At 32.8% G+C, this 27319-nt stretch overlaps 1 protein-coding gene across 1 annotated transcript in view; it reads right to left on the bottom strand.

Annotated features, from left to right (window-relative positions):
- The window catches only part of LOC128678953 (lachesin-like), a 60943-nt gene extending 36972 nt beyond the window's left edge, over window positions 1-23971 (bottom strand). Inside the window, exons 1-2 of the mRNA XM_053760849.2 lie at window positions 23829-23971; window positions 2198-2317 (exon numbers count right to left, since the gene is read on the bottom strand). Coding sequence (XP_053616824.1) covers window positions 2198-2258 — 61 coding nt within the window. The 5' untranslated portion in view covers window positions 2259-2317; window positions 23829-23971. The remainder of the gene's footprint in view (window positions 1-2197; window positions 2318-23828) is intronic.
- Between the last annotated feature and the right edge of the window lie 3348 nt (window positions 23972-27319).

Here is a 27319-nt window from a genome sequence, read left to right as displayed (position 1 = left end):
TCTAATATATGTAATGCTATATGTATCTCAAAAACAATTGCTTTACATCATGTATCTTATAGGTACTAAATAACGACGAAGTTATGTAATGTTACTAATATTAGATCTATTATCATAGGCTTGTGTCATCGCACTTTTCACCTTAAATAAATATCTGTTATGGCAACATTATCTATTATTATGCTCATACAATGGATGCAAGATAGACAGTTGACCTTTAATTTTCTATTTAATTTCACCTTAGCCTTCTATCGCATGCCGGGACTTCCCAGATTGGCTCTGATTAATATGTAAGACCATGTATAAATTATGTAAACCAATTCCGATACAAAAATTAGCGGTTGATAGAGTTGCTACTTGAATAGGAAAAAACATACTTTGGATGTCCTTATATTCAAACTAACGACTCTGCCGACTTCGCTCGGGTAAACCCATAATAAATTATGTACACCTTAAACTTTCTCAGGATACTATTATCTATTGGGGAAAACCGTACAAAAATCAATCTGGTAATTGTTGAGTTTATCGTGTTCATACAGACAGATAGACGTCCTACGAGGTAACTAAATAATAGCTATGTAGCTATATAATAATAGGTAAGGAAACAACAGCATTCCAAAGGGTTGAAGACCGCCCGGCCGGATGAATCTTATAAAATCACAGATGAATATTATAAAATGAAAGATTTGTTTTTAATGTTGACCCTGGCTGACGTTAGTACGTAGAGCTTTGAATGCCATCGGGAACGTGCAAATATGAGGCAGAGAGACATTACCCGTTGCCACAGTCAATCAAAATATATGATCCTTTTGGAACGACTGCGCGTTCTACAGATAAATAGTTGCCATGTGTAATGTGACATTTTACATGCAACATTATACGAGTATAATATGTATGCACTGGCATCGCTGCAGTCGTTTGCCTGAGCATAAGCAAACATGGGGATCGCAGAAATTACGCTTATTTACCGTTTGGAAATGGGAATAAATTGGTATTTTTTATTTTGAATTTAAATATTTTTTTGCACTGCTACTACAGTGTACTAACAGTACTATTGAACTGAAATTGACACCGAGCAATTGCGGGTGGTTTAAAAAAATTCTTACCTTAGTGTAGTAATTTATGAGTAAACATTACATTACTTTTTATTTTAATATGTTGCTCTCGACTATCCATCGGTCGTGTATAAATAAAAATATTTTTTCAACACGTTTTATCTAAATTATATGGCTGTGGAGTTTGGATGATATATACGTCACACCTGTGTTGTACTTGTTGAATTAATTGCAATGAATTGAATTAATTACGTAATATTTTTTGATTTTATTGTTTTAATGAAGATATTATTTTATTGTAAGTAGCACTTTAGAATGAAATATCAATAGATATTTCGTTCTAAAGTGTTACTTAAACAAATGTTGATGTAAATCATGTTTTTAATAGCTTATTTAAGTGTCCCAAGCTGTGCAAAGACCTCCCCTTTTGTCTTCTATTGATTTCTGTCTTGGTAAATTGGTAATTATAAATAAATAAATAAATAAAAAGGCTCAATATATTAACATGGAACTTTTTATACACCAAAGACTTTACTTTAGAAATTATTTGCATCGATCCCATTGAAAATAAGACTTTCTATACAAATTGTGAGCAAATTCACATTTGTACTATATTTAATTTGTGTCATGAAAGTACGTACTGGTAAGAGCGCTATGCAAGTGCTGCGCACTCGACGGCTGCTGTCAGGTAATCGGACACGTTATCTTGAGAGTGTCGTTATAAACAACACACTCTCACTCAGTTTTACTAACTATATAGAGTAGACATACATAAGTATAACATTTAGGATTTTGTAGGTAATTTGTTTACTACCGTAACAAGTATATTACCGTATGCTTGTTTATCTTTTCGGTAGTATGAACAAAATAGATAGCTTTTCTTATCTTCAGGGTGATTTTGTGAAAAAAAAAACCATACGGCCGTACTGTAAATCGTTGAGGAGTTTCCTGGTTAGAAGTCCAACCTTGGTTCACCATCTGGTTATATGATAATACAATGTTATGGAAATTAAAGCGACTTGGGAAATTCCAGACTCTTATAAGACAAGTGGAATTAGGTGAAATTTAACTTGCAATATCTGATTACATACAGACAAATATTGGGACCGGTGAATCTAAATAAAAGCTTGTATAAAACATACCGTGTTTCCCGGAGTTGGCTGCCGCGAGGGCGGTGCTAAGTATTAAGAGGGGCACCAGCATGCTCCCTCCGCGCGCGCCGGACGCACATCGAGACGAAAGCACCCACCACTTAGTTTACTCTGAAAGAAATAAAAGTTAATAGGTTTTTTGTACTAAAATGACATTTTTGACTGTCAACTGATTGACTGGGTAGATGTGTGATGTCACGCGGTCGAGCCGAACTCGCGCATTCGCGCATGTCTGTGACATCAGCAGATAAACACCAAGAGTGCTAGTATGGCCACGTCTTGCGTAGACCAACAGCTGGCTTGATGTCGTCAAGGATGATATGCGTTGCCAATGGAATGCCAATCTTGACAACTAGGCATGCTTACGACTTTGCGAAGTGGGGAAACAATAGGTAGTGACAGGTGCAAAAATATGAAAACTAGTTTAGTAAATTTTTATTTTAAAACATACTAAAATTCGATTACGTGCTTTTTGGTGTGTTTTTATATTAGATTTATCATTTTCTACGAAGTATAATGTATGTAAATATGATGGAATGAGTAAAATACTTGTCAAAGAGACCGCGGTCTACACCCACGTACGGACGCACGTTGTTTTGCGGTCTCATCGAAATTAACTCAAATAAAATTTGTTGAAACAACAGCCTCCCAAACCTCCTCTTGTCAAATTAATACCAAATACGAATACTGTCAATATAATGGGCTCTTAGTCCATTTGTTATTTTTAGGAAATGGATTTTAAATTATTTGAAAAATAATCCTTTAGGTTCTCGTGTTTGTTTGTATTGAACCTAAAAAAAAATGACATTTTTGATTTATGCTATTTTTGAATTTGAATGTGATTTTATATTTCATAGGAGCTATACATCCTATATGGATATAAGTACCAAGAATGTAATTAATAAAACCTAAAAATAATTTTAAAATAAATCAAGTCGGAGATGTATCAGAAATTAATGATATACGATGGTAGGCCAACATGAACGCGAAGAAGGTTATCAAAATGATTGAAATACAATTATAAAATAAAATAAATACAAGTTATGCCTACTCTGTAGGCATAACTTGTATTTATTTTAACGACAAGCACTTTTGTGTTAAAAATGTAACAAATTATGTAAGCGACAAACTAAATAGGAAAGATTCGTTCAAATTGGCCTACATATTAATTTTTTACGGTAATAATTCCGAATTCTTCATAATATATTCATTTGCGGAAGGAAGAAAGTTATAAATATTTCCTTTTACGAAGCCGTAAACGTTCCAATCGATCTAAGTTAAAAAGGAAATAAAACGCTATTCATCAAAACGTATCAGCAGCTTGGAAGCTTTATGATTCAAATAATTGTGTTAAAATAAAACAATGTAACTTGTCAATAAATTAACATAATACTCCGCCGATGACGAAAAATAATATCCTGAACGATTTGAGAAATGGTAAAACTCAGAAGTGCTGTATCAAGTAGCTCTGTGTTTCCGTTGTGAAATAAAATATAATTTCGTTGAGGAACTGGGAGCGGTTTGAATAACAACTCTTTAATTGAAAGTTTAGCAATTTGCTCGTACCCCTGAATGGACCGAGGGCGCGGGGCAACTCTCATCCAGCGCGTTTCAAAATTGAGCGTAGGCAGATGCGCTTAATTACCCGGCCAGATGCCGACCACCCCCCGCCCCCCCTTCGCTTATCTCAAGATGAACGAAGGTCCATCACTTCCCCGACGATATTTGCCCGCCAAGACCTCCCAAAATGGCTTTTTTCAAAGCCCTTCTCGTGCACTGCCATCTCCAATTACTATCAAATAATGTAATTAAGAAATAACCCTAACAGTTACTGCCTAAAATTCTAAGTACTTATCGTTAGTAAAAGATACTAATCCTAAGTATCATTATAAAGTTTTATAACGTCAGGGCAATGTCTTCAGACGTGGCAAACTTATATTAATTAAGGTTGACGCTTTGTAACAAAAAGTCAACGTTAATAAAGAACCTATATAAATAAAGGCTCGAATTATACTGAAAACGCTCATAGTCGTTAGAAAATTTAATATAAAATACTGAAAAAAAAAGCTTAATTAACCGTAAATTTACTAACTACAACTTCAAACTAAATGTATGCGAAATTTCGAAATTTGAAAATTAGGGGTGGTACTTTCGCATTAGAATTTATTGTATTAATAGAATTGCTTTCAATCATAGATAAAAGAAAAAAAAATTCAATGTTTACGAAATACTGATGAATTAAATAATTTATTTCACGTTGTTTTTATTATACCTTTATAGTCACATAAACAGGAGTAATAAAATAAAATTGTGTCTAATAAAAGTAGCTGGAAGTTTTCCAATAATGTTCCACTAGTGTCCCACTCTACGATATAAGTCGTAGTCAAATAGAGAGATATCCTTATATCAAGACGTCGTTACGAGGGCTGGGGGCGAACCGTGTTCCTACGTGTGGACTCAAAATATATAGCAAACAGAATAAACCAATTACATACAATATGTTGAGTTTGGCTACTGGACTAGGTAAAAAAATAAATATATAATATCTTTAGTATTTAAATAACAAAACACAATAATTGTCACTATATGACGACCTCGGTGGCGCAGTGGTAAAGTTCTTGCCACTGAAACCGAGAAGTCCCGGGTGCGATCCCCGGTCGGGTCATGATGGAAAATGATCTTTTTCTGATTGGCCCGGGTCTTGGATGTTTATCTATATATGTATTTGTTATAAAATATACGTTGAGTTAGTTTCCCATAACACAATTCTCGAACTTACTTTAGGGCTTACTTTAGCTCAAACTGTGTGATTTGTCCTAATATATTTATTTATATAATAATAGTCTAATGCACAGTAAGTGAAATGTAGGTATGGAAAATATTTATCATTATACAAAATAAATAAAAGGCACACTGATCATTTTTATTAATTGGGTAATATTTCAATTATTTGTAACTCTGTCTATTTTACTTGAATCCCTTATCACCTGGAAAACCTACAACGGGTGTTAGAGCAAGCTCTGTTTGTAAAACATACTGAATAAACGATATCTATATTTGTTAACAATTTTAAGCCTAGTGGCCAGAATGGTAACCGCTTTTTGGTTACCGAAAGACCAATAGGGAAGAGGCAGTTCACGGAGCGGATGACGGGACGACCACGAATTTTGAAATGAAGGACCTAATTTTGCATTTAACAAACACAGTTGAAAAGTTAGTAGTATTTTGCCCAATAAGTGAAGGCTGCAGGCTAATATACAAATTTATGAACAATTTAATAATTAACGTTATACATCTCTTTTTTTAAATGACTAGCGGCATCATACCGGGTTTGATCGGGTAAAAGCATAATAACAAAAAGTACCCTGTTTCTGATGGTTTCGTCTATCTCTATGCCAAATTTCATCAAAATCCGTCCAGTAGTTTTTAAGTTTATTCGTTACAAACAAGAAAACAGAAATACAAATCTTTTGCATTTATAATATTAGTATGGATATGGATAGTATGTAGTAAAGGTTATTAATTAAAAGCTATTAGTTATTAGTTTTTATTCTTTGACATTAACTTTTTCGTTGTCTCAGTCTTTATTTTTGTTAATTGTCAATTCTGTATTCTATTTATTTTGCAATGTGGTGTCGCAATAGTGAATCAAACTTCCCTTCACATTTTATCTTACTGCAAGGGCGGTCGGTTTATGCTCCTCGCCCTACTTGATTTAGTTTTGATGTCGGAAGGGAGCGGCTTTTAGATAAATGATTTCAACTCGTGCGACACTCGCAAGTGATTTTGAGCAGCTATGTATTTCGTCCCTCAAACATTTCGCCCCATTGGTGGTGGTCTTTTTTTTATTGGACGAAAATTCTTTACAAATATATAAAATCCCAGCGATTTGGAAACCACCTTCTTATATCCACTTCAAAAGAAGTTGTTTTAAATAAATATCCAACATTTTGTATGCGTTTCGTCCTCAATCTTCGTTTTGATAGCAACTCAATCTCAGTTTTGATCAGCAAACATCGTTTATATTAAACTTTTTTGTTTAATTACTTCTATAATGAGATGTTGTGAAAATTTAAACTGTGTTGTATTTCGTTTAAACTAAAACGGAAAAAAATATAAAACTAATTTTCAAAATTTTTCAAAGTAGATATTGTGTCCCATGGGACGAAAATGTTGAGGGACAAATCATTCTAGTCGTAATTTCAACCTTCGCGTTTGCAACTATGTTTCGGTTTATCGACTGTATGGTTTTATAGGACTGCATTTCGAATATAATCCATAATGAATTGGATTTTGACGGCGTGGAACGGGAAAGCAGATTAGATTTGCTGGAAACATGGATATCATTTAAACTTAGTGAACTGCAAATCAACAAAAATAGTTAAGTATTTCAACTATCATCAATTTAACCAACCAAATAACCTAGACGCCTAGACACAGATACACTGTGTCTAGGCGTCTAGGTTATTTGGTTGGTCACTGTACGAAGAACTTCTTGTATGATGAATAAGTGATGTGCATAAATTTTACGTAACGATAAAATAAATAAATAATAGGCCGGCTTTATCTACACAATAGGGGGTGCACCCGGGCGCCCGATGTCAGGGGGTCCTGAAAAACCGCTCACGTCTTTTATTCACTTTGGTACAAGAGTGCGCCATGGTATTAATAGTACACAGGCTCTACTTTCATGGACTTGAGCCGCCCCTGTAAATAAGACATTACAATTTAATGTATTCGCCATACAATGTATTTGTAAATGTAATGGTCTCCATTATTATTATCAGCATATTTATATTTCTTTTCGTTTCGTAAATATTAAATCAAGTTCAGCTTACACAACCTAATATTAGGCCGTGGAAAAACCGACTTTATTAAATGGAAATGGTAATAAGACCGTGTAGCGTGCGATATTATTTAGGATCTTACCGGCTATAAAAATGGTGAGAGCAGTAAAGGGGAACTTTCTCCCCTATCATGAATCTGACGTGCTAAGTATATTTAGTGGCAAATCATGTATGTATATTTTGAGATTTAAATGATATGCTAAAACTTGTTATATTTTCTATGTGAAAGTTTGGTTTTCATTATAGTAAACATCTCAATTTGGGATTCATACAACAAGGTAAAAATATGTATTTACTATGGGTACCTACTAACATGTTTGCTTAAAAAGAGTCATGGTAATAGAGGCTTATTTCTTTGTAACCTCTTAATGATTTATTGATATTTTGTATTTTTTATAATCGTAATCTTGTACATTGTTTGAGAGACAATAGTCGTATAGTTTTTTTAATCAGTAAAACTATTTAAACATATGCTAAAATCCGCCTAACTAGCGATGTGACGACATATACTATTTAAACGCGGCATGGGGATTGTATTAGTAGTTAGTTCTAATCAAAGAGTCGTTAGGAGCGTCCCGACCAGATTACCACTACTTCGGGACAATGGCGCCTCGTTTCCTACCGATAAGCTGAACAACAGACTCGCAATCTGGCCGAAGGAGATCCGATGCGATGAATTGGTTTTGATGACATTTGGGAGACAAAGATGGCATCAGCCATCTGTCAAGATTGGTCTAATACCTTCAAGATTTGACCTAAAAGCAAAATATTTGATACCATTAATAGGACTAATGCTCAAGCTTCAAACAATTGTTTAAATGGATTTGTTGTATAACAAACAAGCATGTGTGACATGTATATGTCACACATATTTTTTAACTTATTTTTGAAAAATAATAATGAGATGAAAAAGTTCTGGAATCAAGCGGGAATTTTTTCTGATTTTTTTCATCTCATTATTATTTTCAAGTAATTGGTTGAAGATTCCACTCGTGACATAAGGACATAGCTACATACATAGTTATATTGTAAAAGCTTTTAAAATAATATACTACATAGACACTTTTCAAGTAAGCTTTTAAATAATTGTTTTTGTTTTCTCTTTGGGTGGATATATTTTAATCTATGATTTGATAAAACCAGTTATGAAATGGATTACAAAATTTATCGACAGAGACATTTGTCTTTGTCGTTTGATAATATTTTAAATATTGATATATATTCGAGAATGATATTTTAAAAAAGTCTTTTTGCTTCGGATATTTTTGCTTAATTGTTAAATGTATTTTAGGATATATACTTAGTAAAAAAAAAATGAAATGCAACTTCAAACTAGTCCTAGATGTTTAATCTTCATTGCGCTCTATAAACTGTAACATAGTCTATATGTTTCTCAGTCAACAATTAATCTTCATTAAAGGATCTGCAGGCATGTGCGGTCCAATGTCCCGTAGAACTAGAATGTTCTATTGAAACTATGTTAATGTGCCATCCAGCACCACTGCAAAGATTCCACAAGTTTCATAAAGTAATATCGATATTTTTGCCGCGGCTCAATTGTGTTGTTCAGACATTGGAAAGATAATAAAAGTTTTGATCGTAGTATTTAGATTTTTTCACAATTTGTAAGTTTTATGACGTGCGATATTAGGATTATGACAATAAACGGCTCTATAATCTTCTTTATTCAGGCAAATCAATAAATTTTGAACTGTCAGAAATATGTTTTCATTAAAGTAAGTAAGTAAAATTATAAAAAAACTTCCCAATCTAAAAGAACATGATCTCCAACTCCAAGGCAGCTCACACAAAGGCCAACGGACTAGTGGCCATTAATCTTATTCCGCTGTTTATTACGTGCAAATGCGCAAAGAAATTTACAATCCTAAGCCGGACCCATTATATCCTTCAGAACAACTTAATTTATAACAATATTTTGCACGCAACTCGAATACAAAATATGCATAATTCCTCTGTAATTCACACTCGATAGACGCAAAAAAATTTCAACGAAAATTCAAGAGATCTGTAATGAATGCGAAATTAATTCAAAGTGGCTGCCCATAAATCTCTTGAGCGTTGGGGCAATAAAACAAAAAATGAGAATTACCAGTTTGATAAAACAAAAAGTTTGTTTGGCAAGTGCCCCAGAGGACACGGGTAAACTCGGGCCCGTCGGGGTTTCACCTCTATATTCCAATTTCTACTTTTTGTGTGTTTCGGACGTGTTCAATGTAGCCTGTTTGTTTCAGTTAATGCTCAGTGCGGGTTTGGGTAAGTCCGCCCGAGGCAAGTATTGCTTTCATCTGAATAAAACACAAGTTCGTTTAATAAGTAATTCACTAGCAACTATTTAATTAAAACACTACTTTGATAAACTTTACAGTGGCGTTTGGTTATCATTTCTGGAATACAAAATTCATACAAAATTGTCTGTAGGTAGGCAAATATGGATTTCCAATTGCTAAGAATTTTCATGAAAATACGAACCTGTCAGCGTGTTGGGCATTTACATATGACATTGGAATTAAGAAACGTGTTAACTTAATTTCTTGTAAGTGTTATGCCTAATATTGCTGTTTAATTGAGCTGTGTAGAAGCCGAAACAATTTATTTTTTTAAATTTATATCTGTATGTTTACGGATCACGAAAAAACTACAGTATGGAATTTGATGAGGTTTTTACAGTTGTATAGAGGACGGTCTAACTTAAAATCTGGTATATAGGTTTCATCGCGATAAGTTGCTTAGATCCCGATATATCGATAATAATAATTTATGAGCAGACGCACAAAATAATCGCGGTCGAAGTTGCGGGATAGGGTTGAAGCTAGTTAAACAATAAATACTGTTTTGTTGTCCAGTCAAATATATAGTCTGTTAAAAATAATTGAAGAAATTACCCGTAATGAAATGAGACTTAAATACGATAACGATGGGTGGTAATTGAAATCAACGACTTGGAATGGAATGAGGCCCGACTACGTAATGCAGTAGTATTACGTGTAGGTACGCACGCTTGCCAGTTTCTTCGAGGTATGCCAGACGGTCCACCGGTTCGAATAGCACTTATCAAATCCATTTCAATTTCAACATTTATCATATTTTTAGTAGCAACACATTTTTACTAGTATCAGTAGTTATTGATGATAGAGTTCTTTGTTTTGAAGAATCGAAATAAATTAGAAGTATGTACTATTCCAATCGGTGCCATTCAAATTGGTGTGCAGAACGGCATACTTTGTTGTTTCATGTACCTAGTAATGACCACACCACTCTCAAACGGTCCATAACATTTTACTGTTTACTTTTGTAAAATTAAGTCATTCCAGTCTCGGCAGGGTTCACACCTAAAATACCAAAACACAATTAGGGGAAATTCTTAAGCTCTATGACCCCAACTATTAATGTTTGGGTCGTTACAGAAAATAAATTTTCGTAATATCCGCACAAAGTTTCATCTTAGTGGGAACGTTATTGGGCAGCCGTAGGTATACATGTAATTAAGTACGTACGAAACCTAATAACAACTTGAAAGAAGTTGCGTAGGTAATTAAAGAAACCAAGGTTCTTTTCTACCCTTGTTAACTTTCTTTCATATCAGCTTTGAGTTCTTACAAGGGAAGCATTTTATCAACATCGTATAGCCAAATGACATTTTTCAATCTCGCTCGAGCTCCTTTAAATATATTGTGTGTAGGTACTTGTTTATAATAAGTACGCAGTATTCTAGGGCCATTTGGCCTGCCATAAACATGAATGGCGCCAAAACGTCTCTCTTATCTCGGGTATTTCTCGGGATGGGCGGAAGCGGGGTCCTAAAGGCAGAGCGCCGTTTCTCAAGTGTGGTCCTAAAGGATCTCGAAATAAGGGCCGAAGAAATCCCTTTGAGAAAGTACTGCCTCGGAGCAAATGGATTGTGAAGAAGAAACTCGCAACCGATTCAGATATTGATTTTTATTTAGCCTCGATGATAGCACTCGACTCCAAAGCCTAATCTGAACCTTTGGGTAATCTGTAAGACATTATAGGGCGTACATCTCCGGCTATAAGATGATGGCATCGTTTGGGTCGTAAACTGTCCCTCGTTGGATTTTAGTAGGAGCATTTTGTATTCGCGCGATTAAATGATCAGTGTCAAACTGCATCACTGAAGTGGCGTTATCTGGCAGGCTCGTGGCTACATATTCATACGGAAACTCTAAGCGACGGATAAGTCGCAGATTCGTCACCAGTTTCGCTTGGAGGAAGTTCGTCGCTCATGAATATTAAGCTGATAATGCAGTTATAATATACGACGAGCTCGATGCTAATACCGCATTTAATTACTTATGCTCCTAATTTGTTGGATCTTCACCGCAATGTTGGCAACACTTACGGTAGATTTTATTACCTGCCGCTGAGACAGATCCGCGTAACTTCCGTAACGAGTCACTCACGTACAGAGACATCCATTTACAACAGTTCTTTAATGCGATTGTTAAAGTTTTTATTATATTTAATACGAGTTTTTGACTGCAACATCTCATACAATGTGTCAAATGTTTTTGTTGAGCAAGTACTCCTTTAATTTATGCTTAGATATGCACCTTGAACAACCATATCCTTTGTGCAGCGCAAGTGCAAATTTTGCACGAAGATTCAATATCGTTATATATTTCTTCTTACAATTGGTCTGATTAGATTCATTCGGTAAAATCAATTCGTCAATTAATTTTACCTAAATTTGAATCTAGTTAGGCGCTTTCACTAATAAATAAAAAGTGTTTTAGCATTATATTTGAAACAAAATTATTATACCTATATTATTTTTGTTGCATCACCCTCACGTCATGACATAACAAAAAAAATAATAGAACCATACTTGAAATTAACATAGATTAACATAATTATATTATGATTAACATAGATTTAAATACATAAAGTTGTCAAATTACTCGTGACATCGCAGGAGACGCGAACTTTCTCGTTCGGGTAAGAAGATATTAATTTCGGTAATTGACCGAATGCAGCATTTTCAAAGCTGACGCTGTGCTTTTAATAATATTAAACTACTAGTTACTTACTGTAAATATACCGTTTATTTTATGTATGTTGCACTTATTAATATGCTGTGTTAATACGCAACCAAAAAATACTTATGTTTAAATATACACAAAGCATTTGTTTATTGTTTGCGATACAAAAATCAAAATCAACGTTCCAACTGATGATGACTGATGTTTCAGTGAACATGAATATATTAAATAATCAGAATGCCATTTATTCTTAAATATGGTTTTATATTTATTCTTAAGTATGGTTTTTTATTCAGGTCGGCTCACTTATTATTTAAATCATTATATAATATGTAGGCAATTTTACTTAACTACTATCCAAAAAGTGGGTTGCTGCTTTCTGTTTTCAGTGGATATAAAAGGTGAAGTCTATTAATAAAACCTAACTAATATCAAAATAATATCCACTTGTAAATATAAAAAAAATATAAAAATAGTAAGTTCTGTTATAAATACTTCGAAAACATATATTATCGTCAAATAACTTTAAATGAAATAGTTAATTTATTGTATTGCGTACCGGCTTTAAAGTCTTATAAAAGCGGTAAAAAATTATGTTCAATCCGGTATTTATCGGATATTGGGTTTTTAAATATCATCGACCAAAGAACTCCGTGCTGCAGTAGGGAAGTAATGATGTGAATTTATAGCGCGTTAGTGTCCATAGAAAAATATCTAAATTACCGGTAATTTCCGCTGGGAGCCCAACATTTTGCACTACAGACTGTATTTTCTAGACTTTAGTTATGTTTTGTACCTTACTCGGTGATAATATTGAATAAGTACCTTTAAAAAGAGACAGACATGGTTTGTTGAGAGTTGTCCCTGTTGCGCAGTATACAGGTAACGTCAATCGGCGTCAAATAGTATATAAATAGTATAATAGTAGGTACCTACGTAAACGACGAAAGTCATAAATTGATAATTGAATGTATAGTTTATTGACCAACCTCTATTTTTATATCATATTAGTACACTTCAAAAGTTGATACAGAAATCGAACTCATATAATAACATAATAATATTACTACGTAATTTCATGGTGTATATAAAATCTAACACTGTGCTATCCGTCCATATGTGTATATATCGCCACCTATCACCTATGTCGAGCGAACTAAATTCCATGTACCGTTCAATCATTCGTTCATTCCATTAAAGCCTGACTTAAATTAACTAAAATATCGATGTTTAAAAGTATTTCAGTACCTAGTAGAAGCTATGTTTGGATGTCTGATGAGTGTTCTAGTGTGAATTTTTGGATAAAAATAACAAACACGCGTTAATATACAATTCCAATTTTTAACCTACAGGAAGCATTTTTATTGGCAAAAGTAAGAAGCATTCAACTGTTAAACCTATTTAACCTTTTCTGATTTCCGAAATGTTACAACAAATTTCCTTATTCTCCTTCAGAATAGTGTTGATGACAACGCCTTTGGTGTAGTTGTGTGTGAGGTGGTGTGGATGTGTGTCTGTTGGTAAAGAAACTACGTCTATATTGAAAATATAATGGAAAAACAAATTGACGATCAAGCGCCTACCAACAAATGGAAACCTACAAGGAAATTCCTTTAGAAGCGTATCTTATTTTCCAAGCTATTTAGCTTCCGTAATTTTGTTTCGTTAGCTGGATATAGGTGTAAAATTACGGAATAGGAAGAGATTGTTTGTGAACAAACAGCGACTGTCCGCTTATTAGAAGGGCCCAGTGTAATAAAAACATCGCCTTATTACAGCCGGGAGCCCCGGAACACTGAAATTTAAATTCAAACATAAAACGATTTGGTTTTTGTTGACGCGATAAAAATAAAATTAGATTCGACACGAGACATTGGATTAGTAAATGTGTTATAATATCTTGTAAATTGTGTCGTAACGTTTAATGTGTTTTTGAAAAGCAAAAGTCAGAAATGAAGAATTTATTGGGGTTAAATGAAGAAATATTTGCAAAAATCTATGATAAAAATACGAGTAATAGCGAATTTTATTACGACATTAGCATGTCAGAGTACAGCACTTTTAGTTCAAACAGTATATTGACGATACGGTCTTTCAAAGCATACAAATGATATAGACTTGTGCACCGTGGCACCGGGTAGATTTTGTTGGTGTGATCGATGCTACCATTTGGCCTTTTTCGTAATAATGCCTTGTTAATAGTTTAATAGTTGTTATTATTAATTTATTGGCATCATAACACATTACATTGTTCTATAAAAATAAAGAATTTTATCTGGAGTATTGCCTTTTAGGGAAGTGTAGACCTGGACTATGGTTTATGTGTGTATAGAGTATTTTCTCCACTTGTCTCAAGTGGAGAAAATAAACTGGACAGAAAAGAAGAAAGCAGAAGTATTAAATCTAGCTAAACTGAGAACACATGCAACATTCAAAATTTATTTACTTTAGATAATTCTTGCTAAACTGAGAAAACATGCAAAATTCATAACGCTTCCTTGAAGTTTAAATGGAGTTATTCTTCTTGGTGCTCGAGGATTATTAATATTTAATATCTCAGCTGTTAATTATTAAGACAACTAAGGATGAACCCACCCGATGTTAATTAAGCAAAACATAATGAGACAGCCCCTTGCAAGTTGAGGGGAGTATTCTTTGTCAAGCTTTGTTGAATACTGTATCCAATTTAATTCGTATTATATTCAAGTCTTTAATTTCAGTAGCATGCATAAACCGTAGTATGCATATTGTACCAAATTTCATAACATACGGTTGCTCGGCTCGAGACTTCTTCGCTTATAGGTACTATTGGCGTGGATGTTGTTGAGGACTGTAGCGCGTGTACAATTGAATGCTTCGCATGGAGGTGTGCACGCACGTATTAACTTAGAAACAAAGCATTCATTAGTGCACTAATCTACGATTATACAACCAAATACATTTTGAGTAGGTTTTTGTCCCTTTCTTTCTTTTCTATATTTATTCAATAATTACTCCTAAGTCCTATTGGACTAAAAATAATTAATGTAGGCTCCATGATTGACACGCCCATTTTCATTCGCTTTGAGTTTAGCTATCTGTATCAGATGTCGAAGGCCTGTAGCTGAATAAACGCATGTCTTTTTTTTTGCGTGTCGTTGTCAAATGCCACTGACACGCAAAGAAGCTGAATAAAAATGCTTCTATTGAAAAAAATCATCTTGTCATTTAAATAATACAATTGAACTTGCAATACTCAGGGTACATTTTTCTAATTTTATTTTGTTAGTTAAATACACTATTTTTTATTTACTTACACCATATGAAAATATTATATTATGATGTATAGCAAAAAAAGTTAATATTTTATTTATTTACGCTTGGCACGGACAAATATTCGCCTTCAACAAACTGACGTAACAATATATTCTTTAGCTTTACTCCATGCATTTCCCTTTACAAATTTGTACGCTTTACAATATCCATTTAACAAAAATCCGTCATTCCCTCGTGTGCTTTCATTCTATTTCATATCTTATTTGAATATTTAACGCATGTGGAATATATAATTGAAATTAGCCTAATTGTATATGAAGGGTATTTCGAAAATTCACCGAACGGAAAGTGAGTTTTCACGTTATTGTATTAATTTTTAATTGTCTTTATTATTTCCTTATTAACGAAAGGCGGTTCAAGTTATTTTTCCAGTTTATTCCCATAAAAGTTTACTTTCTAAAAAAATTGGGAAAATATGCGTAAATCTGTGATTAATCTGAAAAACGCGATATGTCGGCTGCTTCTCATTCATTCTCGCAGTCTTAGTCTAGCAAGAAATCCTAGCACACCTATTTTTATTACCAGTGATGGTCAGATGACGCATGTATTTCGCTTTTGTATACATACAGGAATAAGCTTTGCTAGGGCCTCTCCAGGACAAAGCCGTAACAAAAGTTACATTATCATCAAATAACAATTAAATAGATGTATTGTAAAATTATGAATTCAATAATCACCTCAATTGGATTAATATGCTAATAAATAAATTTCGTGGTTAAATTTTGGTCACAATATTATGCGGGCGAATACTTTATAGTGTGGAAATAATACATTCTGTCATTCACATGAAAACTCAATTATCGTATAATTGAAAACAAATTGAATGTTGGTATAACGGTACGCCATGGCAACTTTTAAAAGGAAAAGTAAAAAAAAGAAAATATTGAACCGGCTGATAAAATTAGACTGTCACACACCTGCTTGATATTTATTTTAAAAAGCTATAGCATTCTTTTTCTTTGCATGTCGATGAGAATACCACTATTGTACACTCTATTGGATACTATATATTGTCTCTTTTTAGATTTCAATGGATTTGTTATACTTAATTACATGTTATACACGTTATTTAACTTGATTTTGAAAATAATAATGAGATGAAAAAAAAATTGCAATTCCCACGCCACTGACTATCTGGGACAGTGTTCTTAACCACTGATTACTACATATCCGAAATTGTTATAGGCATATATTTGTTTTGAAATAAATTAGTTTTCAGCAATATCAAGGGACAATTGTAAAGTAATCAGAAAAAAGAAGCGCTTAACGTGCGCGCGCTGGCCGTGCTGTTGATTGTATTTACATGCATATAATGTACTACAAAAATATAGGTTTTTAGTACATCCATAAAAAGTCCGCGACACTATACATCTATTATAATATTTAGTAACTATAAGGCATTTTATTTGTAAAAAGATAATGTAAATTAAAAGGTGAATTTTGTCAACTACTACACAAGCATATTAATCCTTATGATATTTTATCATCAAGATAATTTCATGAAGATCAATTTTGTCCTTTACAGTATATAAATTGGATGAACAGATTCTGAAATATCGTGGAATTAAAAAATACGTACGCTAAAATATTTTATGTAGGTAGGTACCTATCGTATATTGTTGAACACGGCACGCGCTGCTGTGTGAAGCCAAAAGACTGTAACTTTGAAAAAGGTGTTTTATAGTTTCATTTATATGTAAAAAAAATTGTATACGCGAGGTCTACGTTCGCGGGGAACGACTAGTAAAAGAAAATCTAAATTTAGATTTTTAGCATCATTATGACACATCATTATGATTAATGTTCACAATACTCATGTAGTATAAATAAACAACAACTATTATATAAAGTAATGTTAATTAAAAGATAAGTTAATATTGATCACCATAATAGACTTTTAAGTTGTATTTACAAAACAATATGAAACTTCCAGAATAGCTTATAAAAAGCTGACCATTATTTAGTAAAAACTTAATCATAAGATAAACGCGAGCGATTAAAAAAAATATTAATACAAAATTAGTCGCTACCCCGTTATCAGATCGTAAGAAATTTTCTATTCAGTAAGTCACGGGGACCCGACACGCGACATATTCAACTGTAGGAATCCGCCATTAAGGCAAAAAGCTCTGTCGCTTATCTGTGACATCTGGACGATGTTTATATTTTAAGGGTCCACGACAACCTCTATAACGACAGAGCGCTTATCGTCGTCTGTCTAGGTAATCTTCCTGAATTCTTTTGCCAACCAAAAACATACTCTATTACCTGAAAAAGAAAAACTAAAGCTTCACCACGCTTTTTGCAGGAAACAAGTGTCAGCAAATTTGAACCGAAATGTTACATGTCTGAGAGCTCAATTTCCAAAACGTTTACCAATTTTCCATACGTAAGTACTTATATTACTAAAAAGGAAACTTTATGTCTTACTCGCAAAATTTAGATTTGTGTGTTAGCAGGATTAGTTAGAAGACAGACAAGGCAAAGGGTCCAAAAGATCCCATTTGCCCAAGCTGCCAGGGAGAAGAGACAACCGGCTTTCACCTCGTAGCCGAGTGCCGTATGCTGCAGCCAGAAGAAAGATTATGGGCTCAGATGATTTACCTGAGGATGGTCTCAAAGACATAGTACTAGGGCAGTTACTTAGGTTCTGGAAAGGTAAGATTTAACGGGTTGCTGTCAACATAGAGTTGCCAGTTAACTGGCATTCCAAAAAAAGGGATCTCGGGTAAATGGGTGAAATGGTCCCATAACGGAAGGACCGATCACCCGTCTGGTCTTTGGCTTTTTTTACATTATTCTGTATATAATAAATGTAAACAACCTCTTTATTATAAATAATTTTACAGAGAACTAGAAACAATGAACTGATGAATTCTTTTAGTTATCTCGGAGACCAACGTAGACTATATAAGAACTAAATTTACCATTATGTACTGTAACAGTTGATAAAGAAGCGCGGTTTGCTTCTAAATACCAATTCCCGTGACAGTCTCCGTTATTTGTGTTGCAGCTGAGCCATTTCGCGCCGAGTCACAAGACACCGCCGGTCGGAAGGCACGCTCGCCGTAATGTATGGTCGGCAAGCTAACTGATGTCCACTAAATTGTTCAACAGTATGTTCTTATCACTTAAACGATGTTGCAAAACTTTCTATAATAAGGTAGTTGTCTGTATATAAATGCATTCACAATACGCCAATTAAAATAATTATAACAACAATTAATTTAATTGATCAATTTTATTTATAGTAAGTATCCATAATTAAAACGCTTTTTGACTTTAACATTTGTGACGACTTGTGCCGATTGTCATAAAAGTCCCATTTGTTTTTGACGCATGGTAAAAGTATCCGATTTGATATAATGACAAACTATATATCCTATATAAACTATATGTATAGATCGGTTTTATTTCCAATTGGACGCAAAGTCGTGGACAAAATATGTATATAAGAAGTCTATTAATTGTAATAATAAATACATCCCTCTTGCTCTTCGTTACTGGGAAATTTAATTACCTTCTAAGAAATATAAAAAAAAATTAAAGCTTCAGTGCGCTATTCAGATTATTGAGTCATAATGATTGGAAGTATATGTAGGTACCTACATTTGTTTTCAATTTATGTTTACGAAAAAAATAATCATCTACTTGTCACACAATTTATAGGGTATGATGGAGAACCCTGATATACACATATTATGATTTGTGAAGTTTTATTAACGGTTAAAATATATTTAATTGTTATTGCTATACAGTTGTAATAGTTATTAAAACTAAAACCTTGATTGAATTGAAAAAAAAGGCGGCCTTTCTGCATTGTGGACATAACTTCCTGAGAAAACTAGGTTACGCGGCCGATTTGCCGGACCCATAGTAAAAAGAGAACTTTTTTTGATATCATAATACTGTATGACGTGTGCAAGCAATACTTATAGTTGAAAAGCAAAAACAGCATTCCGAAGAGGGTGAGGCGATGGACAATCTTCAAATTCAAAGGTTTATTTTTTATGCGGATACTGGGCATCACAGCTCAAAGGCAACTGAAAACGCGAGGATGAAATAGATCATAAATAATGAAATGTTTTTTTTTATACTGGGAGTTTCGTAAATAAAATTGATTGAATGAAATAAATACCATGATAATAATGACGTATATATGCTTTGAAGTTGTGCAATACAGTTTAAATAAATAAATAGTTGAAACAATATGAGTATTTGCAAAATTACTAAATTCTAATAAGCAACAACCCTATTCAGGAGGCTTGGAATGTCTAGGGTTGTTCATCATGCGAACTTTGCCGGTTTATTTATTCCCCGGACTTAGCCGGGTTAATGGCGCCTTAAGCGGTAATGTGTGGTCATAAATTAAACGATAATAAGTTCGGACAACAGCCGTTAATGACTGTATGTACGTGCGATAGCGACGTTTCGTAGTACGCTAATCATTTATTCATTGGTACAAATTGCCGTTGAGCAAGTATAACATATTAAAGCCTAGAACTTATTGTAAGGATAACTAAATCCGTGTGATTTATTCCAACATATTTATATTATTAGTTTGTTTATATAATATAATAGTTCCTTAAATACCTATTCATCTTTTTGCGAGAATCTCAATGGCGCAGTAGTTGCGCAGTCGATCTATGATGGTGGCGGTTAATCTTATAATGGTCGGTCATATGTGGGTGAGCGAAAATATCTTATCTTGAGCTCCGGAAGGAACTTCGAAAGGAAGGCCTGTGTCCCAGCAGTTGGGACGAAGTTTAAATGGCTGAAGATGATCTTTCAATATGTTTTTAATTTGTATTTTTTTTAAATTATATGTATGCCTCACGTACAAAAACATCAAATCAAAGTCTGGCAAGAACAAGTAATAATATAACAGTTGAATAATGTTTTACTTTAGAATATAGGGTATTTGTTATTTCGTGAACCCCTTAATAGCAAAAATATTTCTGTAAAACCAGTAAAACAATGCATTATCCTTCCTAGCTGCAAAAACAGTTAGCAAGTTTGTTGGTGAAGTGTTTTTGGGAATAAACATCCACAATTGATTGGTAAGTAATTACTGAGCGTCCAAAAGTTTTGGGACCGCCCGTGACTGCGAACAAAACGTTCTGTTATAAGTAACTAGAACAAAAACTAAACGAACTTGTGTGGTAATAAACAGGCGACTAATGATACATTAATTGCTTCTGTTAACATATTTTATAACATATTTGCTCGTAAAGGGTCACTTGTTTTACCAATTTCAATATCGTATGCACTTGTGCGTTATTGTAATGTAAAATGTACAAGTTTTTTTTTATAAAGTAAAACGCGAGGTTTATCAAGATGCTCCATATAAAAATGAACGATACTTTATAAAACTTAGCATAGAGTTTTTATGTCGGAAAAAAATAACCTTAAAATTTTGAAGATTTATTTTATATTTATGTTATTGTTAAAATGTTATAAAACAACTCGATATTGTAAAAATATAGTCTAAGCAATATAGTCTATAGGCTTACAAATTAAACTAAACATTGGATTTCAAAGCAAACATTTTGTTTTCCACTCACAGAGATTTGTTTGCAAACCCTTATAGAACGCAGATGTGTCTGACCATTACACAACTGGGTAAGGTTACCTATTGAAATAATTTTGTGTTTTGTCCACTCTGATAACGAACCGGATTGAAATGAAAATTTCCATCAATGGAATTAAAATCCAGTCAAAATTAACACAAAAGTACAAAGTGGTGATTCTGCTAATTAAACTTAAAATTGTTTTGCCATGGTTTAAAATAAAAGTTAGGTGTTTAGAGAGTTAAGATCTTAGAAATTTAACTTAAAGAGTTAACTTTTTTTTGTAACATTTTCACATTAGTTAACTCTTTTAAGAACTTACTTTGGTTTTGGAGTACTGAAGACAAAAGCTTCTGTAGTCCACAAATATCCTTCATTGCAATCTATGATAAAATACCTCAACTTTATTCAGAATCATCTTCTTCACGAGTAACTTTATTAGACAAATAATTCCACGAAGGTATCTTGATTACTTTCTCTTCGCCTCTAATATATTTTCAATTAATTGGTAACGATAGAATTTTCAATTTTAAAAGTTTCTATTCCATTTATTTTAATAAATATAAGTATTTTTACTTTTTACAAAATTTTTTGCAACGCGTGTAAAAACGAACGTTGATAGAGCGGTAAAGTCGAGTAAACAAAACCAAATAAACAAACGCGAAGTGATTGAGGATTTGATAATTTAATTGCTTATTTTTGATGGTCTCGATAGCTCAGTGGTCAAGAGCACTGTCCCGGGTAGACAGGTGCTCGGGTTCAATTCCCGCTCGATTCCAGAATTTTTTTATCTCATTATTATTTTCAAAAATAAGTTAAAAAGAATGTGTGACATGTATAACAAATCCATTTAAATATAATTGCTAATAAAATTATTTACTTAAGTACCTATATATTTCTTTTACAATTTTAAATATATTATAGTCTAAGAAATTATTAAATAAAATCTAGGTACTCGTGTACTATACATCCTTGAAATTTTATTAGAATAACATCGCTTTGTTTGGGATGGCTTAGGTAATTAGTGAGGGCGAATACCTAAAACTTTCATTGCTTGTTAGAAGCAACTCAAATTGTTTATTTGGTAAATAGGGCAAAAAGGGTGACTTTTCATATTAATGACTACAAGGTTATGGCATATTTAATATTTTTTTGTACGCAACGTAAGTGTACAATTATAATGAAATCATGCTAAATTTAAATACTTTTTTAAAATAAATAAATGTTAGAATTTTACATGTGCATTGAAAATTATTTACCCTGTTTCAAAATATACTCAATGGAGGCTCTATAACCTTATGCTTATGTTTTCAGCTTCCATTGTGAAGTTTATACCGAACACTTTTGAAATAAGGAAAACAATAATATGAATTTGTAAAAATGTTGACACCGATCTGAATCAATCAGGTATATTGATCATGTGATCATAACAATTATTATTTTTGTAAAGTCAAAGCAAAAAACAGTTATATCAAATTGTTTATTTGGTAAATAGGGCAAAAAGGGTGACTTTTCATATTAATGACTACAAGGTTATGGCATATTTAATATTTTTTTGTACGCAACGTAAGTGTACAATTATAATGAAATCATGCTAAATTTAAATACTTTTTTAAAATAAATAAATGTTAGAATTTACATGTGCATTGAAAATTATTTACCCTGTTTCAAAATATACTCAATGGAGGCTCTATAACCTTATGCTTATGTTTTCAGCTTCCATTGTGAAGTTTATACCGAACACTTTTGAAATAAGGAAAACAATAATATGAATTTGTAAAAATGTTGACACCGATCTGAATCAATCAGGTATATTGATCATGTGATCATAACAATTATTATTTTTGTAAAGTCAAAGCAAAAAACAGTTATAAGGATCTGTTTCTAGTTTTTTTAGTTGTATTTGAGTATTATTTGTTAAAGCATCAAACTAATCGCGGTACGGTCACTTCTAAAAATAAATAGGTAAGTACGTCTATATTTTGTGGCTATTTAATTGTCATTTCCAAACTTTCTCATGAAATACTAACAGAGTACTATATTCTATACTCTGTTATTATGTCATTCGAAAGTTTGGAATACGTTAATATTTAATATTATTATAGTTATATAAGTTTATATAACTATAATAATATTAATATTGTCCAAATAAAGCCAGAACTTTCATTCAAAATGCTTAACTGAAAAATTTGTTAACGAAAAAGGCGCTGTAATAAAGCCAATATTTCCGGGGTCAAAGCTATACTAATTTATTGGTCCCAATCTCAGTGACGGTGAAAATAAGTCACTAAAGCTGTCGTTGAAGTGGTGTATTACCATAACTAGTATAACATAATATTTCCTTTCATCTTCCATTAACTTGTAACATCGAGTGGTTTGACAACATCTGGATGGGAGGGAACAAAGGAACAAATCGAGGTCCAAGTATATAATTGTCCTAATTGTCTTTGTTAGTTCGTGTTTGCCGGGATGTCTTGGCCGTGTCTTTACATTTCCTAATTTGACCAGGAAAATTATATTTCATATAATGATCGAACGTTATAATTGACAATGAATTTGTATACCTTAATTGATCATTATTATTTTGATTAAAACAAATTTAACTGGAGCTTATACATATAAGATAATTTAGGAGTTCATGTTTTTCCACTATTTTAGTATACAAATAAAAAAAATCTTCATTATGGTAAATATAAAAGGTAAAAAAATATATAAATTGAAAATATGAACGAATACAGTTGTTTGCATTTGTAAAATATTTTGTAACAAAACATATAAATAAATAAAAGTTTTATTAACCTTTGTTAATAAGAAGATATCAAAAAGTATGTCAAAATCCATAATCAAATAGAAACATGTAAGTAGTACTCACGAATCTTTACAAAAAAGCTTCCACGCGCAATGATGTTCCATTTCAACTGTATCAAAATCACGGTGTTAAAGTTATTTATTTTAAAACATGTCAAATGCACACGGTCATAGTTTATGTGTTATCAAACTTTACGTAGAAGTAGGAGCGGGGGTGGGCAATAGTATATATGCCGTTTACGTCCGCCCTGAGTCGCGGGACGCGAGAAACTGAACGCTGGATCCTTCACGAGACAATCTTTGCCTGTACAACCCTCTGACAACAACTTGGCTTTCGCACGGATAACGTAACTGCTTTGTCTTAACTCCCCTTTTAACTCGAGTGTGACATCGCTAATTGGCGTACTCCGTATTCTTCAACTTGATTTCAGATGTATTGTGTTACTAATGCTTGTTAGTCAATTTTATAGATTGTTGATGTTCAATTGATCAGAGCAAGATTTTCATGTGAAGAGGCATATCCACCTCTTTACATGTTATTACCTATATGTATTAAAAATGACAGAGATGCGGTTTTAGAATTAAATTCTCCAAGGCTTAGATAATTTAATTCCAAAGTAGTATATTTGTTTGCTAAATTTACCTTTCAGAATATCATTTTTGTCGTTTACCGCCTACTGCTAAGTTACGTTTCATTTCATAGTGTCATGAAATCAATATTGCTTACAATATCTGATGTTTGTGAACGTCCTGCTGTTTACAAACGTGAATGTTCATTGTCAGCTCTATTCATTCACTTCATATGTGCTTGAAAACGTCACTTGATGATTTTGTATCATAATATACTATTATGTAATATGGCTGTAATTCGGATCTCGTTTGAAGAGCGGATGGGAAAACATAATTTAAAGGATAGATATGAAGGATTACTATCTTTTAAATTATGTTTTATAAACTATTAATTATATAACAAACATCGATTTATTAATAAAGTGGCTGCAATACTTTAGGGCGATTGAGGCCGCCATTTATGTAGGAGGTTTTTTTTGTAGTCGTGTCGTAATTTTTACATTAACATGTCAATCCGTGTCAAGTTATACTACAATAAAATTTGTAGTGTATTTGGGTAAATGTATGTGCTGTTGGCTGTACCTACCTAATCATCATTAAACATTTAAGTCAAGAAATAGAAATTTTACAAACATGAAAGTGTCACCTCTCACGTGTTAAAATTAGACCCAGCCCGGTAAAGCGAGCTTTGCTAAATGGCAGGTAAGGCGAGTAACAAACTTATTAACTAAATTATACGACATTTTCACGTGTCTTCGGAAGATTCCCAAATTCTAATTATTTAACCTGGCATTTCCAGTTGGCGTTGGCGTTATGCTCACACTGAATCAATAAAAATATATAAAATAAATATTATTTTAATACGCTGTTTAAAATCAAAAGACATATCTTTAAGTCGAGAAAGGATTTAGTTTAATTTCATTTTAAATTTTATCGTTTTAAGAAACATCTTTGTAATATGATTGTCTTTCAACCAGAAAAACTACCGTTTCAAAATTCGACGAAGCCATGTTCAAAAGCCACTTAACACATGTTAAAAAAGAACCAGAAATTCGAAGTCAAACTGGAAGTCCCAATTGTTAAGGTCTGTAAAATACGATGATTTTTTCCACGAGTGTATATAAAAACAAGCAAATCACAAAACAAGATAACGCTCGCTGGGTCTTCTCGCTGCGGGAATCTCATTTTCAATATGTTTTTATAACTTTCTGTGAGGAAATGAGGTGATGCTCCCGGCGCTCGCCTGGCATTGTCATCATAAACCAACCGAGACCTTCTTCATAAATCCTCGCCAAATGTACCTTTATACGCATTATGCCATAATACAGAAGATCTTTTTTGCCGTACAATGCTTTTAAAACCAACAAATAACTCGCGTCTGTTATTGGTTTTCGTTACAATACCAATATTTGTTAACTCAAATTAGCTAACTTCGAATCTCCTTTGATGCGATACGGTTCACAGATTTCTTTTGTAATTGAACGAATTTGTATTTCGGTGAGAAAATTGTTATTGTGTTTACTTACAAAATGTAACTAAAAAAATTATATTCGTTTAATCTAAATTAATCTTTTTTCATATGATAGCAATTTAAGGAATAGAAAAAGTAAATAAGCAATATATTTGTAATCTTATCAAAAAATTGTTTCTTAAAATCCATTAATCTGAATAATAATAACCAAAAGAAAGTACACAAACTCAAAAAATGAATTTTTTCGTACAAAAATAAAACACAACAGTAAAATAAACTCTAATATTTGTTCACAGCATTTTATTTTCTTATTCTATTTTAGTTTTAAATATAATATTATTTACCACGTTGATGCAGCAAAAAGTGATTTTTCTTTAGGCACTCCATGACACCAATGCAAGAGATTTCCTTGTTCATTTTTCGCCAGTCTCAACTCGACATAATAATCTCTTCTTGACTGCCGTGCCCCACTCCACAAGCAATAAGGCAGTAATAAATGTTCAGATCTGAAGACGAGAATAAAAACATTGAAGTTGAATTTATTCAGTACTCTTTCCATCTATATATAGGTTTTCAGTAAAGCCTTTTCTACATAATTGTGGTATCATTCTGGTGGTGGAAGTAAATACCTTTTCTACAAACGATAAAAGGTTTTGAAAATACATTATAGTTTATTTTTTTTACTACATATTTTATTTACATATATTGTTAACCCCCGATGACAGTAGGAGAGGAGTTATAAGTTTAACGTGTCTGTGTATCTATATCTTTGTCAGTGGTATTATAGAAGACAAACGGTCAACTGAACCGAGTTTTTTTATTTGAAAAAGATTTTAATCGAGTGTGTTCTTAGCCATCTTTGGAGAATATGTGTTTAGCCGTTTGGAAGACGTCAGCAATTTTTATAGCAGATGAGAGTACGCCGATATCGTAACCATGGATTTCTTAAATTATTAATTTCACTCGTCAATTTTAATTTAATTAATTTGTTGGTTATATCTATACATACCTATAATAAAACTGTAAGGGGGCTATGTCTGTACATATAAGATATTAAAGAAAAAATATTATGGCGACCTTTATGGGATTACTAGAAGCCAAAACAATTGTTTTTAGAATTTTTGTCTGTCTGTCAGTCACGCAAAAACTATTGAATGGAATTTGACGTTGCTTAGAACCCGTGATATTGGCAATAATAGGGCGGATGCACAAAATAAACGCGGCCAATATTTAAAATTGTAGTATTAGAGAACCTTTAATATATTTATTATTAATATTATTGGTATTACAACATTCACTGATTACGTACCTAGGGTTTCTGACAGCCCGGCTTCACCATCTCCACTAAATCGACCTCTATTCTAACAGACGGTCTTTATAACTAGATAATATAGTTGCAGGTCTCAATTATAACTTTTGAACTGTATGTAACGTCTATTTGCCAAACCTATAATTGAATACAATGTGCAATCAAACATTCACAGTGAATATCTACAGACCTCTAGCAGATATGG

This window comes from Plodia interpunctella, chromosome 2, assembly GCF_027563975.2.
Source record: "Plodia interpunctella isolate USDA-ARS_2022_Savannah chromosome 2, ilPloInte3.2, whole genome shotgun sequence".
NCBI lineage: Eukaryota > Metazoa > Arthropoda > Insecta > Lepidoptera > Pyralidae > Plodia > Plodia interpunctella.
This window is presented reverse-complemented; position numbering and strand designations above follow the sequence as displayed.